Below are 17,990 nucleotides of genomic sequence, written 5' to 3' on the forward strand. Positions count from 1 at the left end.
ACAATAATGAACAAGCTCATGTTCAAGATCTTCACCCAAAACTGTAGGTCTACCTCTTTTTGTAATTGCTGCTTCCTCAGGAGTACCATACTTCATGTTGGACAACCTCATTAGTGTGGTTTTCGGAACATTAAACTGTTAACTGGCCTTCTTCCAACCCATCTTTTTTTTCCGAACTGCATCAATAGCTTTAGTCATTTTAGATGGACTCCACTTTCTTTGATCAATTTTCCCCATTATCCTTTTGGAATCTGCAACAGAATTCCAAAAGTATAAGAGTATAAACAAATAGAAGCCGATATAAGACATGAATATGTAAGGGGTCCGGTTAAGTGAACAAGGGGTCCGGTTTAGGCAACTGAAGGGGGTCCGGTTTGCGCGACTGTAGCTAACAATTTGCTAACCCAGTAAATTTTTAATCAAGCATCTAAATGAAGCGGGTTTGATACAAACATTTACAGTACACCTTACCATTAAATACATATAAAGGTCCAAAGGCTTACCTGCCAATATCTTGGAGAAATGATTAATTATGTAGCACACTGCAAAAACTTTTTACACTGCCACAACACACAATGGCGGGTGGACACGCTACAAGTGAAGCGAGCGAGGTGTGCGCTCCGCTACGGCGTGGCAGAAGCCTGGACTACTGTTTGCACTCGGTACCGCTAGAGTTCAGGAGAATGCAGAGCCAGGAGACCGGGGGTCCGCTTTAGGGGGGGTAGTCCGGTTTTGGGCACTTTCCTCTATATATATATATTCAAATGAATATATATATGTATATATATGTATATATATGTATGTGTGTGTGTGTGTGTATATATATATATATCACAAAGATACAATCAAAATACCAGTTCTGTGGGGTTCTGTGTTTTTGTTGGTACTTGAAAGTAATTAGAACAAGCATACTGCCATGCAAAAAGGTTACTACAGCTTCACTTCTCTCTGGTGTCCAGAGTGTCAAGCTTTACTAAATACTGAATGGTACCCATTTTATATTATTAACTGTGCAAATATCAATTAATTCATGTTAACACCTCAGTTTTGAGGGTCCTACAGACTGCCCACTCCATCTTATGATGTAATACACAGCCATAACACTCCTTTGTAGTCTCGGTTTGAATGCAGCAGTAAATGTAACTTTAATGAATTACTCTGGGCAATTCTTGGGTGTAACCATAAGGTATATTTTCCACTATGAATATCCATGATGATGGGGAGATCAGGAAGCTGGATTGTACCCCAGTTATCGCCACATGAAGATGACCATGGCATTACTGGGACAAACCAGATGAGATGATTATAAATTTTTCATAAGTGAAAAATCCTTGACCCAGCTGGGAATCGAACCTGAGGCTTTTGGCTCACCAACCAGAAGTTCTAACCACTTTTTAAAAACTTAATTGTGACATTTCTTTGACTCTGCGACAGTGTCGCGACTAATTCAGATGAATACAAATTTTCACCCGTGCCTTACCCAGGACTCAAACCAGGAATCCCTTGCACCGAAAGTTAGCGTGCACCCAACTATGTTATGGAGGTTAGCCACACTGAGTCAACAAGACAGACATAAATACAAATAGCACTTAAAATACACCACCTTCTCAAGCAATCTTGTGCACTTCTTCAAGATATTCTAACAAACTAATCCTAGACAAAATTCCATTGTTTAAATGATTAATCTATGCACATAACATCCTAGTTGCTTGAGTGTACATCTATAGTCCAAAACAGTATCGCTGTGCCTGCTACTGGGCTTGCTTCACGAAGCAAAAATGTTTCATACATGTTTCTGTAATGTTACAGCGAAGTAACATATTTAGAAAATGTAACTGAAAAGTTTTGTGCAATATAAGCAATTTATTCTAAATATAAATGCCAAAGACTAGAGCTCCTGCCTATGGCTGCTTGCAAATATAACTTAAAATGTGTGCGCCTATGTCCCACATGGTTTGCCATTACTTACAATCATTCATATTGAAACTGCTGTATAAAAACATGCATTTGAGCTGTCCTCCTCAGATACTCTCTCGTCGTGTGATAATAAACCACGACCATTGGCTCAAACCAAAAATATAAGTATGTACACCAATTCCTCACTTAGCACGATTAATGCGTTTCTAAAAATGTTAATGCAATCCGAAACCGTGTATTCTTAAGCATTGGTCTCCATAAACTTAAAACTAAAGAGCGACCAAAATAAGTGTGGCATTCATGACATTCTGCACTCCATAATACTTCTAATTTTTTCTCAAATACTTGAACATGATGCATTATGCTCTCACTTGGAAGCCATGACACCACTATGATTCCACTGCAGGTGCTTGCACACGTTTAGTTACCGGCAGACAAATGGGCAGACATTGCTTGTGTTTGAGCTTGCGAGTTCCCTGCCACTGGCTAGAATGAAGTTCATTACGGCCCGGTTTGTGGCCGGGCGACAACGGTACAGCACGGTGGCATATGCGTGGACGTAAAAACACTTGGTCCTTTACACACCATAGCTGCAACTTAACTTGCCATAGCTGATGTCTGTACAACGGCCAATAGCATAGTCAGACCTGCGTGCAAATCTCTTCCCCCCTCGTAAAGCTAACTGTATGCCACGGTACATCAGTTGTTTACTGAGTTGAAAAAGACTTCGTGGCATCATGTCCAACATTTTTTTTGCCTGTGGCGATTTCGTCTTAACTGAAATTTACAGATGTGCTATTCAAGACTGGGACAGTAAAATTAACATCATGCTAAATAAATTCGTGGAATCTGAAGATGTTCTAATAAGTGAGGGATTGGTGTATTTCTAACTAATGTTTGTAAAACATTATTAAAATATATGGGTAACTTTACTGTTCTAATGAATAATAACTAGTTCATGTATAAGTACTTACATACTCTCCAGCCATTCCTGCATACGAGAACTGAATTCGAATATCGCCTACTTCAGGATGCCAGACATCATGGCAGTGGTAATATAGTCCTGAATGCAACTTAATGTGCCTTTGTTCAGGACGTTCATCACTGGTAAATATTACAAAGTTGTTGAACTTTTGCTTTAAAGCTGAGCTCAATGAGAATTTGCCAATTGTAACACGTTCACTTATGAAGACTTTAGTCTTGCGTGGTAATTTCCTTGAAACAAATAAAAAAAAAAATAGTTACTCATTGCCAGTACAAAAAAAACTCAAAAAACTTAAACATATATCACATTTAAATATAAACAGGATAGATGAAACATTATTTCCATTTTGTAAACTAACTGACATAGGATGTATATATTGTGTGTGTTTTCTGTTACTGGAGCATTATTGATATTTATTGCTCATATCATTACTCCTTACATTGCTGATAAACAAAGTATATTCCTGTAAAAAAAGCTTTGCTTTTATTAAACTAATAAGTGAACTACAACCAACCTTAATTTTACAATTAAAAATAATGTTTCACTCTAACAGTTTCCAAGCATTCCTAAGGTACTTACAGTTTAGACGGGATGGGCCAATAAAATCCTCTAATACCATCAAATCTTAAGTATTCAAAATATTTTATGTTCGACGATAAAGATTGGAAAAAAAATATTTAAGGAAGTGAAGTTTAAAAATTCAAATACTAGCACCTGTAAAGTTGACTAGGTCCACATTATTCACCTCTACATAAGCTATTGAAGAAACATTTGTGTCTGCCACAAGCTACAATGTTCTGATAATGTTTAACACTTCAAGGAACGTTAAATAAATTGTCTATGTCCTAAACATTTAAATATGCTTTGCTATTTTGAAACTAAAAATTAAATAGTTTTCTTCAAAAATTAAATTTCTGTGTTTTTGCTCATCATTTATTATATTCGTGACTCTTGAGAGCTAGATTTAAATTAGAGGCACACTCTTTTAAGAATCAAATTAGATATTTGGATTTGAGAATAGGTGTATTCGACCCACAACTAGTTCCGACAATAATGATAATAACAAACAATACAAGAAAATCAAAGCAATTTCTTATAATAACTGCCTATAGTCACATATGTTAAAAGTTGTAAAAAAGTATTTTAGCACTCTCACAAAGTTAAAACACATGTTAAAATGATGCTAGCCAAGAATCCATGAAACTTTTCTGAACCAGACAGACAATGAGAAGTTATGTCTTACAAAACTATGAATATTTGATCAAACAAAAAATTTAACTTCTCACACAAATTAAACTTTTTCATCTCTTGTTTGAATTGTAGACACCATAGTATTATTTAACAATGTATTTTAAAATATACATTTATAAAAAAAACACTGTACATAATTTATTAATTTTAAAATATGGCCTCACTGAGTCAAAATATATTCAAAATTTGTCTACAAATGTAGAATGAATATAATGTTCTTACCTTTGTTCCCAAAGTAGTTATTTTTAACAACTAACAATAATTTTAAAGGAGTTGCTATATTTGGAAGCTCAAGTTTGAAATTAAATTTTATTATTTGTTCATGATTAAATTTAAAAAATATATATATATAATCATTGGGACCAAGGAAAATATATTCAGAATCTTTACATGTTTTTTTTAAAATATATTTTTTGCTCTTAACCATTTTGAATTCTGCTAACTTCAAGACTAGTATCTTCCATGAATACCGAGGCTGGAAAGTCCATATTGAAGTCCTGCCGTCCTTCTAGGTATCGCAATAGCCTTGAGCACAAAGCCATTTTGGCTCTGGAAAACCTGCAGGCTACAGCATATTTTGGTGCTAGCAATGCTTGGTCGTAAATATGAATTGGGTTGCCCTCCCTTTATAATTATTGTTTGTTTAGAATTACTTTATTTTTGTAAGTTGATTATGTCAAAAAGCCCTAATTGTCTATTTTTTTGTTGTTACTTTAAGAGTATTTTTACTTTAACACTTAAATTTCTGTTGGTATAGTTACAGTTTTATGTATATTTGTTTTGGTAAATATTTGTATTAATTTGTTTCAATAAGTAACCTTAATTTTATGTAATTCTGTACTTTGAATGAGTTGGGCCAAGGAGTTATTGTCTTTACTCCTCATCTTGGTCACTTGCCTCACTGGTGAATATTTTGCATCAATCTTGCTGGGCAGCACAACTATTGGGTGTGAGGTATGGACACCAGTGGGGCTGGCTGCTGAACTGTGGGATAGGAAGGGTTTAAGTGGGTGTGCTGGACTGACGCGGTGTGGAGAGCCAGGCACGACCATTGCCGGGTGGGTGCAATATGCTGTCCTAGCCAGCGACGACATCAATCTGCTGTTTATTGAGCCACCAAAGAACTGGCTTATATTTTGCATCAACGAGCGGAAGACTTTGGGTGGTGCAATGAACTGTAAGTTGTAACCATCCCAACTGATTTTTGAAGCACCTAGCATAATTTAGAATTATATTTTTTAAACTTAAGTTGCAATTAAAAAATTGCCAAAATTTACTGCCAGAATGAAAAGAATTTTATTTACATTCTATTGCCCCAGAATTTCAAATTTTTTAAAGCACTATTAAAACTGGTATTGCAACCTGATAGTATTACAACACTTTTTGAGGGCATGGCTAAACTGGGTGCACAAATTCTTTCAACAAACTGAAATTGTTTGATGATGCATTCATTTTTCAACTTTTCTGAAATAAAGTCAAGTTGTGGTTTGCCATTCTGCAGTTAGTTTTGTAACAAAAAAATTAGCATGTGAGCTACCATAGGCGAGTAAACTCATGAGGTGAGTTGAAATGGTTGAAATTGAACTATTGTTTGAAATTAGTAATTGTGGAGGTTGTGCTGGTTGCCGATTACCCGCATAGAATTTTATTAACATTTTTCAAAACTATGCAGAAATTGTCTTAGATTTTTCACTTCTGTAATTTTGTGATTTTTGTAAGAAAATACTATTGAATTATGACAAAGATTTTTGCATCACACTAGGAATCGACATGAAATAATATTTCTTAGCTACTGAATCAATGATTAATCAGCGCGTGAACTATGGCATGAAGACTTTACTTTACACTATAGGGAAAAATTCCATAATGTTTGTATTACTGCGCTTTATTTGCAACAACCAGAAATTTTAAGGTTCTGCTTATCGTGTTCATTGGTGGTGGCAAAAACATTGATTGGCCTGCCAGAAGAAGTGTTGTCACTACTCGCTTGGCAAGTATAATTATGCAACCATTTGCCAGAATCAGCAAGCTTGTAAAATTTTTCTTTTGTACAGGTGGTTTAAGCAGTCACATAGAGACTTAATAACTGTATAACTATTAAACAAAACTTATATATTCTTTTTTGAGCACTTAAAGCCATCTTCATATTTTCTATCCACCAGCAAGATTCAAATAAGTTTTTGCATGGTTAGGATTAAGACCCTTGATGAATAATTTCAAATTATTATTTTATTTATTGGTCGGTTTTACACTTGAAATAGTTTTTGCAGAAGATTGTTGCTTCATTAATTTTGTTTCAAGCCATTTTTTAGTCACATTAAAGTAGTTTCTGGATTTGCGCACATTTTATTTTTAACTAGCTGCACTCCAATTTTTAATTACGATAGCCCCATTGGTAAGAAACTTGGAAGAAAAGACTATGGCTGATGCTCTTCGATCAGTAATTTTTAGAGCATGATTTTGACCTTATTGAACAAGTTAATTTAAATCTGAGATGGTGAGCCTCCACCAACACAGCATGCAACCTATGTATTGTGGGCTTTTAACGCTTCAGGCACCATCTAAGTTACACTTCACATTGAGAACAGGCAACATTGCTGTATATGTCAACACCAACTAAATGAAACAAAGAGTAAAGTGACAATTCCAAACAGGAAAATGTGTCCAACTAAAAAATGTGAAAGCTAATTGGCACTGAAGTTAAGATGGAGCTCGTTAATTTCAGCTATAGGTCTCACAGCAGTGTTTTCATATTAACTTTTGTGATGTGAAAATTTAAGTTAACATAACATGAAATTTAATCCAACAACATAAAAAAAAAAAAAGGAATGTAGTGACAGACAAGCAGCAGAGCTACAATTTTGTTTCGTTCGTTTTCTGTATTTTTCTTCATCTTACCAATGTCTGCTTAAATGATTTTATGATAAATGTCAAGATTTTAAAATAATAAAATGGCTGTGAAATAGGCACAAAATTAGGTGTAATAAGTTAGAGGTATTGTTATACAGAGATTTTTTTAAAGTGTAAATTTTGTTTGTTATTTGCTGTTTTACTAAGATCTATAGTTTGTTTCGACATGGTTACTTTAATTTGGTTTTGATAGAGCGGTGGTTTGAGACAAGGCTGGCGTGGTTAACAGCTAACAGTAGATTTGATGGTTACAGCTGGCTTTTTAGTTCCTAGGCGGCTGGTAACAGGAACTGTTGCATGTGTTACATTTCGGCCATGCACAAGCGAGAGATTATGAGAGAGAGGCAAGTATTCTACTATGTTAAACCGCAGGACTACGTAATGGACAGGCCAAGGCGGTTGTGAAACTGCTGTGTTTGGGCGATAAGTCAAGAAATGATTAAAAGTAAAGAGAATTATTGAATTGCTTAAAATCCTGGCAGGGAAAGCACTATTCACAATTTTGTTATGAAGATGTTTTATGGAAGAATAAATAGTGAAAACTATAACAAAAGGAAGTTACTGTTAATGCAAATAAAATATGAGTTGTGAAGTAAATTCTTTTCCTGCAAAAGAATTCAAAACATTTTATTTCAAATGAAATTTTAATCAAAAGTACTTAAGTTTACGAAGTTCATCTATTAGATACCTAAAAGACCCTGTTGTCACCTCTAGTTAGTTTTGCGAGTATGATCCTTCTTTGAAGTGTTTGTTTTATTAGCTCAGGTTGCTCTCAAACCAGCTTCATTGTATGTAAATGTTTAACTACCCGGATAGTTTTAGGTCTGCAGTTGAAAATTAATTAGCAAACTAACAAGTTACAGAGAAGCAGAAAAATTTAGTCTGTAGTTCTTCAGACCAACGACACTTTAACATCAAATTATAACTTCAATGTGAACTGAATTAATGATTTAACTCAAAACTAGACTTAAAGTTAACATAATGAGCCCTGTGTTAAATTGAATGTGAATCACAAACAGTGCTCGTTGAATCTCCCACAATCAGTTTATGAATGCTGATTTCAGTCTTTTCAGACATCCATATTATCAATTAAAAAAGGTAACATGAAACCTTTCAATGTAAATATACTTCCATATCTATATACAGTGAAAGGTCTTAAATCTGTAGTCTATGGTTTGGCACAGCCTGTAATCTGATATCAATGGATCTGCTCGCGTTCAGATTTTTTCAGGTGGATTCCAGCTGTTGACCTTGGACGCCAGGTCATGTTACTGCATTGCCTGCAATTTTTAGTTCACTCAGTTCATCATTACTGTCAGTTTTCATTTCAGTACAGTGTTTCCTGTTTTCTAGGGGTTACATTTCACACTCTTCTTAAAAATATTTATATCTATGATTTGGCATGGCCATGGTCCCAATGTGCTAGATTTAATACCTTTAATTATAATGGCTTCTTTTTGTAGAGCATTACAGTTAGACATAGTAGTAATAATAAAGCTATAACTGACTGAATGTTTTAAAACAAAACTTGATATATATATATATATATATATATATATATATATATATATATATATATACACACACACACACACACACACACACACACACACTTGTTATATATATATATACACATACACACACACTTTAATTACCTGAGAAAATAAATGTATGTCTAGCCTTAGAATTCTTACCTTGGATTCTCATGACCTGGACGAATAAAAAACAATGAACTATTTATAAGCTTGTCTTTCCAGTCTGTGAAATATATATAATGTGTGGTAATGTTGTCATTACCTCCATCTTCATATTCACTGAAATAAATGAAAAGACAAAAAAAATAATGTTTGTCACTTTGACAGAGTACGGTTTATTTACTAAACAACTATGATTAAATGTGTTTATTTTTTTTTATTTTAAGAAAATCATCATTAAATATCATTGAAAAGAGTGAGGCAATGGCTACTAGGTAACTATGCAGATTGTAAAAAAGATACTTTACACACAATAACAATATACTGTCTGTCATCTTGGAGTAATTTTGAGGGGCTTTAAGGGGGGAAATAACTTTATAATGTAGGTGCCAGCACTCAACTTATTTGGAAAAAGAGGAAAAGGTGGTAAAAGGGAGGGTTCAGGCAATGTGGCATAGAAAATGACACGAGACCAAGCTGATGCAAATTCAGTGGGCCTCAATTGTATGTCCTCGAGGATGCCAAGCTAACACACTAAATGCATAAATAATTATGTTGTATGTTTTACATGTGCTACTTTATTTACTTGGTACCCACACACTTTACATGTACACCAGGTGGGCATATTTCTTTCAAGTTATGTAGTCACAGTGCAAGAACAAGTGATCGGCCGTGAGGAAACACATGAAAAACGGAAAATGATTACTAAAATAATATTATGTTAAGGTGCACTGTCTAAGCACAGGCAACACTAAATTCCCACACAAAATCCTGCAGGTGTGGCATCCTCTCCCCACCTGCCATGACGCCCAAGGCCATACATACACAAGAACATGAAGTGTATGTGCCCAAGCCTTTCTTGGGGACCTCAAAATACTCATTCCTAGGGCCAGAAAATAATTCAGTGACATGAAAAACCCAGTCTAGTATTTTTCTTATCCGCCCAATGACAAGTACTGATCACCGTTAAGAACACCTGCGAAGCATCCAATAAATACATACGAGACTGATTAGCAATCTAGCTTCTACTACACAAGTTAAAACTCTAATTTGTAACATCATCTGAAAAAAATACACAAAGTATACAAACTATGCCAAATAACGTAAAATCTTTGGTAGCTCTGTAAAATAATCATTTATTTCTAAATTCACTGTTGAAGTACCTTGCCAAGCTTAAACTTTGCACATTTAAATGTCTACAGTTAATTTTAGATCTTTTACAAAACAACACAATGTCAAGTCAGTCACTGTTAAAACTCAATATTCCAAAGTTATAACTTAATTTGAATTATTAAATCTTCAAAAAAATATGCCATCAAATATATGACTACCCAAGTTACCTTGCACCATCACTTGCACATTCTATAGCAAGGAGAATGTACATAATATAACTTCCATGATTGTTTGTGAGATTTCAGTTACTATTTAAAATAAGCATTACAGTAAGAACTGAAGCCTAATAAAATTGTCTGTATATCTGTATGATTTTGCTGATTGTCCAACTTGGCGCATGCACATCATACTACTACACATAAGGTGGCTTGGTGTTGTGTTTGCCTACAACGTCCCAGTTGTTTCCCCCATGAAAAACCAAATTTCCCAGGTCTGCATCGGGCCATACCTCCATCTGCGATACCATACAGCTCACCCCACCAAAGGCAGTAGCATGTGCGGTGACTCCCCATAGCACCTCACTGTAATCACTACTGGCCAGCACTTCCGGTCGAAGTCTTCACCTCACATTAAACCACAGCATGGGCAGCTTGTGCACTATTTCATGGATGTTACTCATAGTCATTGAACAACTCGCTCGTGCAACGCGCGCCTCAAATGCTTGCAACCAAGTTCTAGAAGTTCTTTCTTCCATTACCACTAGCTACTCAAGTGCAGCATCCTCTCTCATGCTGTGCAACCTCACAGCTACTGGAGGAAACACTAACCTTTGAATACAGCTCATTAGTTTCTCAGTTTGCAGCAACTCAGAAAAATACTTATAAAATAAAATACAATATCACTTAACCTAAAAATATTTTTAAAAAAATTACAGAGATTAACTTTTAAGCTAACCTTGTAGTGATGCAGGTCCTTACCCTCAGACTTATAAAACATTTATTTTAATGGTACAATACCCGGTTAAGTTTTTTCTAATATAATGTATATAACAGCTTTTCATCTATTTTAAATGTAATTTTATGATCAAGTTTCACAGAAGTTTTTAAGTATTAAGGCTATTGGATGGTCGGGCGCTGGCATCTTGCCAGTATAGGAAAATCAATGTTAACTAAATTCCATTTTATGTAGGCACTAAATAAGATAAAAAAGTGAAATAAAAACCAAAACGCAGATAATGCAGGTATACACTTGCATTAATACCCACTTTTTTAATAACATTTTCACATAGTTTTTAAATGACTTGTTCATTTTTCAATACTCTATTGAAAACAGGCTGCCCGTTTTATATATAAAATGAATATTAAGGCAAATTCTGCAAATTATTTAGATCAAAAAAGTTTCAGACCACATGTCTCTATCTGTAATAGGAAAGCTTTAATATTATATTTGTTTTATTGAAATAATTTGTGCAGGGGCAAATATCTCAGATGAGCGATGGCTAGCAGGGTGAGGGGGGAAGGAAGGGAGGCAAGCTGTCAGGTAGCTGCCTTGGTGCCTGGAGGGGGGGTTGTGGTACTTAACCCTTCCTGGAGCTGTTTACAGTTTGTAGGTCGTGACTCACCACGGCATCGAAACTCTGGTATATTTTCCCCCCTTCGTTCTTGACAAATACTCAGTTTGAATCCTAGACCCTAAAACAGATTTTGCGAACTGGTATACCATATCACCTCAGTGTGGGCCACCAAATTATAAGTGTATATTACCATGTTACTGGCGATGCAAATAAAGTCATGTAATTTACTATGTGTTCAATTTGTGTGACACTGATTATAAACCAGTTATAATGAATAGCCAAAGTTATTACAACTTTAGCATAACATTCGTTAACTGCTTTATCTACACGTCGCGGACTTAAATATGATTGAAAACATGTATCATTAATATTATATGGTAAACAAAATGTTAAATATCTGAAAACAAATTATATAGTCATAGCTTTTAACTAGGGACCGGTAAAGTAGGATATTTTTTCCAAACTTAAACATAGTAAGTAGTATTCATTAAAATACCTCTATCGAATTCGTATACTGATTTAGAAATGAAATATTTATTATATTTAGCAGATTAAGTGTGATTACGCACGCAATCTCGGCGAGTGAGCGTACAGACAAATAAAAAAATTGCTTACAAACCATTAATACATTGGGCCTGCGTGTTATCTGACAACATATACATAACTGTTATTATAGGGTCAGTGAGAAAACTATTTTGCAATGTTTGAATGATTTCACCTTAATTGCGCAAAGCAAGTATTGTTGGTAAATCAGCCAGAAAACTACGTAATTATTTATTACGCTCAGTTGCGTTCATATTTAAAAAAAGGAGGAAAAAAGTATACCCATACGGAATTAAACGTTAAACGTATATGTTTCATTGCTCCAGTTGTCTGTATATTATAATTATATATTAATATACGATAACTTATATTGCTGTAAATATTTTGCAGCATTGCAAAGAGTGTAGAATTATAGTGTACAGTAAAATGTAGGACCGGGACCATATGTGCGTCGCATCGCTCTTTATTTCGGCAATATAAGTTTACGCTACTGAATACACCTATGCCTACATTATAAACATATATTAGCATAATATATCTGAGGAGGTAGAACAAGTTATAGTTATATAATTTATACGCGAGTTGTTATATTTGAATTAATGTTGCATTTACTTCAAGAAACTAATCACAAACATTATTATTATTAAAATAAGTGAATATCTAATCAGACCAAAGTTATTAAACTATACAAATAATACGTCTTTTGAATGTTTGATGCAATGGGGAATCTTGATTCAGTGAAGTCTTTTGGACATACGCCATACAAATAATAAAACAACTCACTTAAACTTTAATTTAAATTTCTTAATCTAAAAATAATAGTGCTTACCCAATTTACAGTAGGCCAATATATAGTATGAAATTATTATTTTTTAATTTTTCTGGTTAATCACAATTAACAGCCATTATTCTGATAAATTGCAAGTCCCGTGTATGTTTCAGTTGCAATCATAACACAAGTCATCTTCATATTAAAAATATGGATTATTTTACAGGTTTACTGATCGACGAAGTCAGAATAATTAGAGAATTTTGGTTGAGTAAAATGCTTCCAAAACTTCAGACATTTTACAAGGAGTGTCTTCTGCCTGAAATAATAGATTCGCGGAGAGCTCGAGGGCTGAACATCAAAGATCCGCCATACATTCAAGATGCAAAGAAGAAACTGCAGCTTGACAAACATAAAACAAGAACAAAAAGTATTTGATGTGATTTGGGAGGTAATGTGTAGCTTAGATATGCGTGCACTGTATGTACAGATATGTAGGCCTATTGTAGATATTGTATTTATGTTTGTTTTTGAATGCCTAAAAAAGGTTATCAACAGATAAAGTAACTAATAACGCAATTTAAAAGCCTACGTGTTTCTCTCTCTCACTCCTTTTTACATCGCACATTCTCTGATCAGCTTCTGTAAAAAAAATTTCTGTGAAAAACAATTTTCAACATGTTGTTGTGGCTTGATGCTGAATTAATAATAACTACACACTAACGTAATGACTTCTAAATCACATATAAAATAATAATTTATTTGCTTATATAAATTATAAGTAGATTTCTTCAGGCTTTGGCGACTTCGGAATAACGATTACTAGGTACAAAGATTTGTCTTAGGTCGTGCAAGTGTTTCAGATTATGTATGTGGTAAGAGAAAGGATTTATGTTCTTGCAGGAACGAACAGTAATTTTTTTAACAGAAAAAATAATGAAAAAAAATTAAAAATTACTTTAACACACTTTGTAATACGTTGGCGTATTTAATTTTGTTTCGAAGGCATAAGAATTTTACCGAAAGGGAAATTTACTAGCGAAGAAATTTCTTGCTCATTATGGTGACCTTCGAAACCGTTTTAAAGTATGCTCGTATAATAAATGTTTGTACAATATCAGTAAAAATGTAAATTTATTAGAATTACATAATTATATATATTTATACATTTGTGTAATTATAATCATGATAAAAGGTTAAAATAATATTGCAAAGATTAGGTATATGTATGCTGCATACTGTACATTTTATTCAGCTTGCAAATTATTTTTTTACTCTCCTGAACCATACAATGATAACACAGTTGCCCATATTTATTATATGTGGTTTTGAAATGCACCGTGCTATTGCATAATAGCAATTCCGTCCGTATAGAAATTTAGGGCAGCTCATTTCTGAATAAATTATTGTATTAAATATTTAAAACTGTTTTTCACGAGACAAAAAAAAATCCTCACTTAATTGGTGTATTTTCACTAATTTAATACACTCATTATTGGATTAACAGAAGTCTCATTTGTCACGTAAAGTTAGAAAACAATGTTTTTCAAATTCAAATAGCAAATTATAACATGAACAATGCCGTTTTAATAGTAGGATATTGATATGTAGCTCGCTCGTCGTAAATCTTCAAGAAAATTAGTGCGTCCCTGCCCATTTGTATCGTTCCCCATGTTCAAGTACACATATACAACAACAAGATGTAACCAAACCAACTACGTTGTCATTAACTTGACTGTGGATTAAAGGAAGGCTTCATTGTTCAATGTCTTCACTTCAAATTAAAATCGAAATTTCGGAAGTTAATTGCCTATAATTATTATTTACAGATAGGCTACGAAAAATATCTGGATGACCAGTTATGAAAAATATAGTAAATAATATAACATTTACAGCACAGTTCGTACGTGCTCATCTAAATTGACGTTTGGTGGGAGTTTGTACGAAGTAGAGTTTGGTTCAGGTACAGAAAATTACGGATCTTTTAGTCATCTCTGCTAGTGTCAGAAGGATCATTACAGTGCTGAAATACGTTTTGCTGTAGAAGACTCACCAGCTTGCGGAGGGTGGGGTCAAGCAAGGGTTCAAGTTTCTCGTGAGACATGCATGAGTGTGGTGGGAGTGTTTAATGTCAGGTTGATTTTGTTTGATTACTAAGCCATCCTCATTCCCTCTACAAAGTCAGCCTACGTACTAAACAAATAAGGAAAGTGTTTGAATATTTATTTACACACACAATTATTTCACCAGTAATAACTTATAAAAATCCAGTGGTGGAATATTCACTCACGCTTTACATACTACATGGCAATTTCAGCCTTTGTGGTATATCTGCTTCTGGTTTAGATATTTTTTCAGGCCAATGATGTATAATTCCGCCAAACATTAACACTAGTATTGCCATGCAGGAAATACCATGTGACTACCACAAGAAAATGTTTTCAATCGAAAGATGCAAAATACGCGTCAAAGTTGATCTCAGCCAGAAGTAGATCTAACAAAAAAATTGAGGTTACATTGCGGCACCTATAAACAACTGTAATACCACAGTCATGCGATGTATTTACAATTGAAGTCAAATAAAATTCAAAATTATTTTCAATAATTTTTTGTTTGGTATTACACCAAATATTACATAATTATATGTGGTAATTTAGTATTGACATACCTTAATGCCACATTAATTACTTTCAATCTCACAGACGCTGGAAATTTGACATGTATTGCATTTTGTTAAAAGTATGAGTACAGTATTATAGTGATCACGGAAGCGCCTTAGATAGAGAACTGCGGTATGATTGGTCAAATGCGAAAGATGCTAAGAAACCAAACAGGAAACTAGATGATAAATCCATGCCACCTGCGTGGCATAAAAACTGATAAAGTGGATATCATACATCATAGCAAGACATACAAAATTAATTATGCCACAAAGCAAAAAAAAAAGTATATTTTACTCAACATTATGTGTATAAATCGAATGGTGACCGAAAGAAAAACCCCACTAATTGAATAAACTTTTCATGTAGGAAATTTTCTTTAGGTTTTGTATAAACAAAAAAACTGCTAATTAAAAAGTTCAATTAGATTTTCCGTTAAAAACGACTCCTTTATTATAAGCAACTGTGATGCATTTATAAATTAGAAATCCCAACCCCATTAATGATTTTTTTTTGTGGTACAAATGTGTACTCCACGTGACTTTGAAAGCTTCCCGACTACGCACAGGGATCAAGCCTTGATTCTGCGTTCAAACAATAACTTGTTTTTGTCGGAGATATACACGGAGAGATGCTCAGTAGTGCTAGAAATACCGAAGGTGAACTGTAGATACGCATAGATATAGGCCCTACATAAATTAATACACGTATTGTTGCCTTCCATTTCTATTTATGATTTATTTTACTGCAAAATCGGCAGGCAGACTATGTAGGGCCTAAATGTCGCTGCGCGAACTTTCGGTGTTATTTTTAAAAGACCTTCTAGTTTCAAATGATGTCGCACATAGAATGTGTACGACACATTTTACAGGCATGTTCAACGGAGAAGTTTATCAAACAAGCAAGAGAAAATAAACACATATTGCACTGTGAAAACTTAATTATATGTACCACTTTGCAGATTTCGCAATATCAAAGTATTTATTTTTAAATTCTGTGTAGCATTTTGATATCTATAACTTATTTAATTAAATTATTGAATTCACAAATTCCACCATTTGTTTTTCCTGAACTCCACATAACACCTCGACTCGCCCCAGGGCAAGCAGCATGAGATGCTTCCTTTCCTCTTTTCAAACAAGGGATTACGATAATCCCCATTAGTGAAGCACCCAGCTGTGTTGACGAGGGTCGGCAAGGTGTGTCATTAGCCTGGAGGGACACAGGTGGATTATACGGCCAAATTCACCTGAAAATTCAGAAGATGCTACTTGTCATACATCCGTGCATTTAGATAGGCAATTTTTCATATTTTACTGAAGTTCTTGGCAACCAGTCAACGCCCTTAATGATAATTTCTTTACTTATTTTGATAAAAACCCTTAAAAGTATTTTTTACCTTTTTTTGGCTGATTGGCGGAGATTTAATTTGTATTCACATTATTTTGAGGTATTATTTGCCATTGATCTTTGTCTGGAGCCAGGGTGATGCAATAATCTAGTCAGTTACGTCCATGTTACAGTGGAACAGAAAGAGGCAGGTGTGCCTTTTTGTGTGGGAACATGAACTTGTTATGGGTCCCATGGACAAAAACTGCAAAGAATCTTGGGAGATTTTCATACTGTAAAGTGTGCTGTTATTGGTTAGAATTTTAAACGAGGAAAGAAACAACCACGTCTGTTACCATTGTTTAGTCATCGCTTTGAAGGTCATGTTTTAGAGTGGTGGCTTACCAAATAAATTTTAATAAAGAGTTGCAGAGAATTTCACACCTGTGGTCCAGGCCGTGTTAGCAAACATTTATTTCTGTCATTGTTTCAATTTGAATATTTCGATCACAAGCGGCAGCTGATGCCTAAGTGGAGTCTTTCAATAAGCAGTGGCCAAGTGGAGAGAATAAGAGTCTCTCAGCCATCTGTACCATGAGTTACAAGCAACCATGGTATTTTAACATCAGTATCAGAAGTAACAGAGGGTAGTCTGTAAATAGTATTTTCAAAATAAACCATCTAGCTTGAGCAAGTGAAGTTTGTTCTGCAGATTTTGTTTTTTCCGTGCAAAAGTTTCTTGGACAGACAATGGCCACCATTGTGTTATATGAATTTTTGGTATGGAAGAATAAAAACAATTAAAACTGAAGTCTCTTAGGGGTAATGCATACTACTAGCAGCCTTCAACCCACCCAAGATGAGACGAAAACACAGGCAAATTCTGATAATGGTAGAAAAGATGTCTTATAGTGTGTGAAACAGGACATTATCATAAAGAGCAGCCTAAAAACTGAAGTGTACTCTGTTTCAAAAAGAACAAACTCTAACAAAATATTAATAGAAAAAATTAAAAAAGTATCCTTAAAAAAATTACAATGATTAATTCTCCAATTCTTGATTTTACAAAGCATAAACATAGACCCTAAACAGAAGGACATGGATGGAATATGCCTCTGCAAATATTTTCATAGTGTTTAAATAGACATATTCAGAGCTTAAACAGTCAAAATTGAAAATACCCAATCAATGCATGAAGATTTGAACAAACAATTTAAATATACGTACACAACTTATATTATCACTG

General features: G+C 34.3%; 1 protein-coding gene across 3 annotated transcripts in view; it reads right to left on the minus strand.

Moving 5' to 3' along the window:
- The window catches only part of LOC134529239 (transmembrane protein 43 homolog), a 140,118-nt gene that overhangs the window by 45,122 nt on the left and 77,006 nt on the right, over positions 1-17,990 (minus strand). For 2 of the 3 annotated variants that reach the window (XM_063363128.1, XM_063363129.1), the window contains 2 exons: positions 8,758-8,877; positions 2,892-3,132 (listed from right to left, as the gene is read on the minus strand). In XM_063363128.1, the coding sequence (XP_063219198.1) occupies positions 2,892-3,132; positions 8,758-8,877 (361 nt within the window). Of the gene's footprint in view, positions 1-147; positions 252-2,891; positions 3,133-8,757; positions 8,878-17,990 lie in introns of those variants that run through there. The other variant, XM_063363130.1, reaches the window with a different exon arrangement.

Source organism: Bacillus rossius, chromosome 2, assembly GCF_032445375.1.
Source record: "Bacillus rossius redtenbacheri isolate Brsri chromosome 2, Brsri_v3, whole genome shotgun sequence".
Classification (NCBI taxonomy): domain Eukaryota; kingdom Metazoa; phylum Arthropoda; class Insecta; order Phasmatodea; family Bacillidae; genus Bacillus; species Bacillus rossius.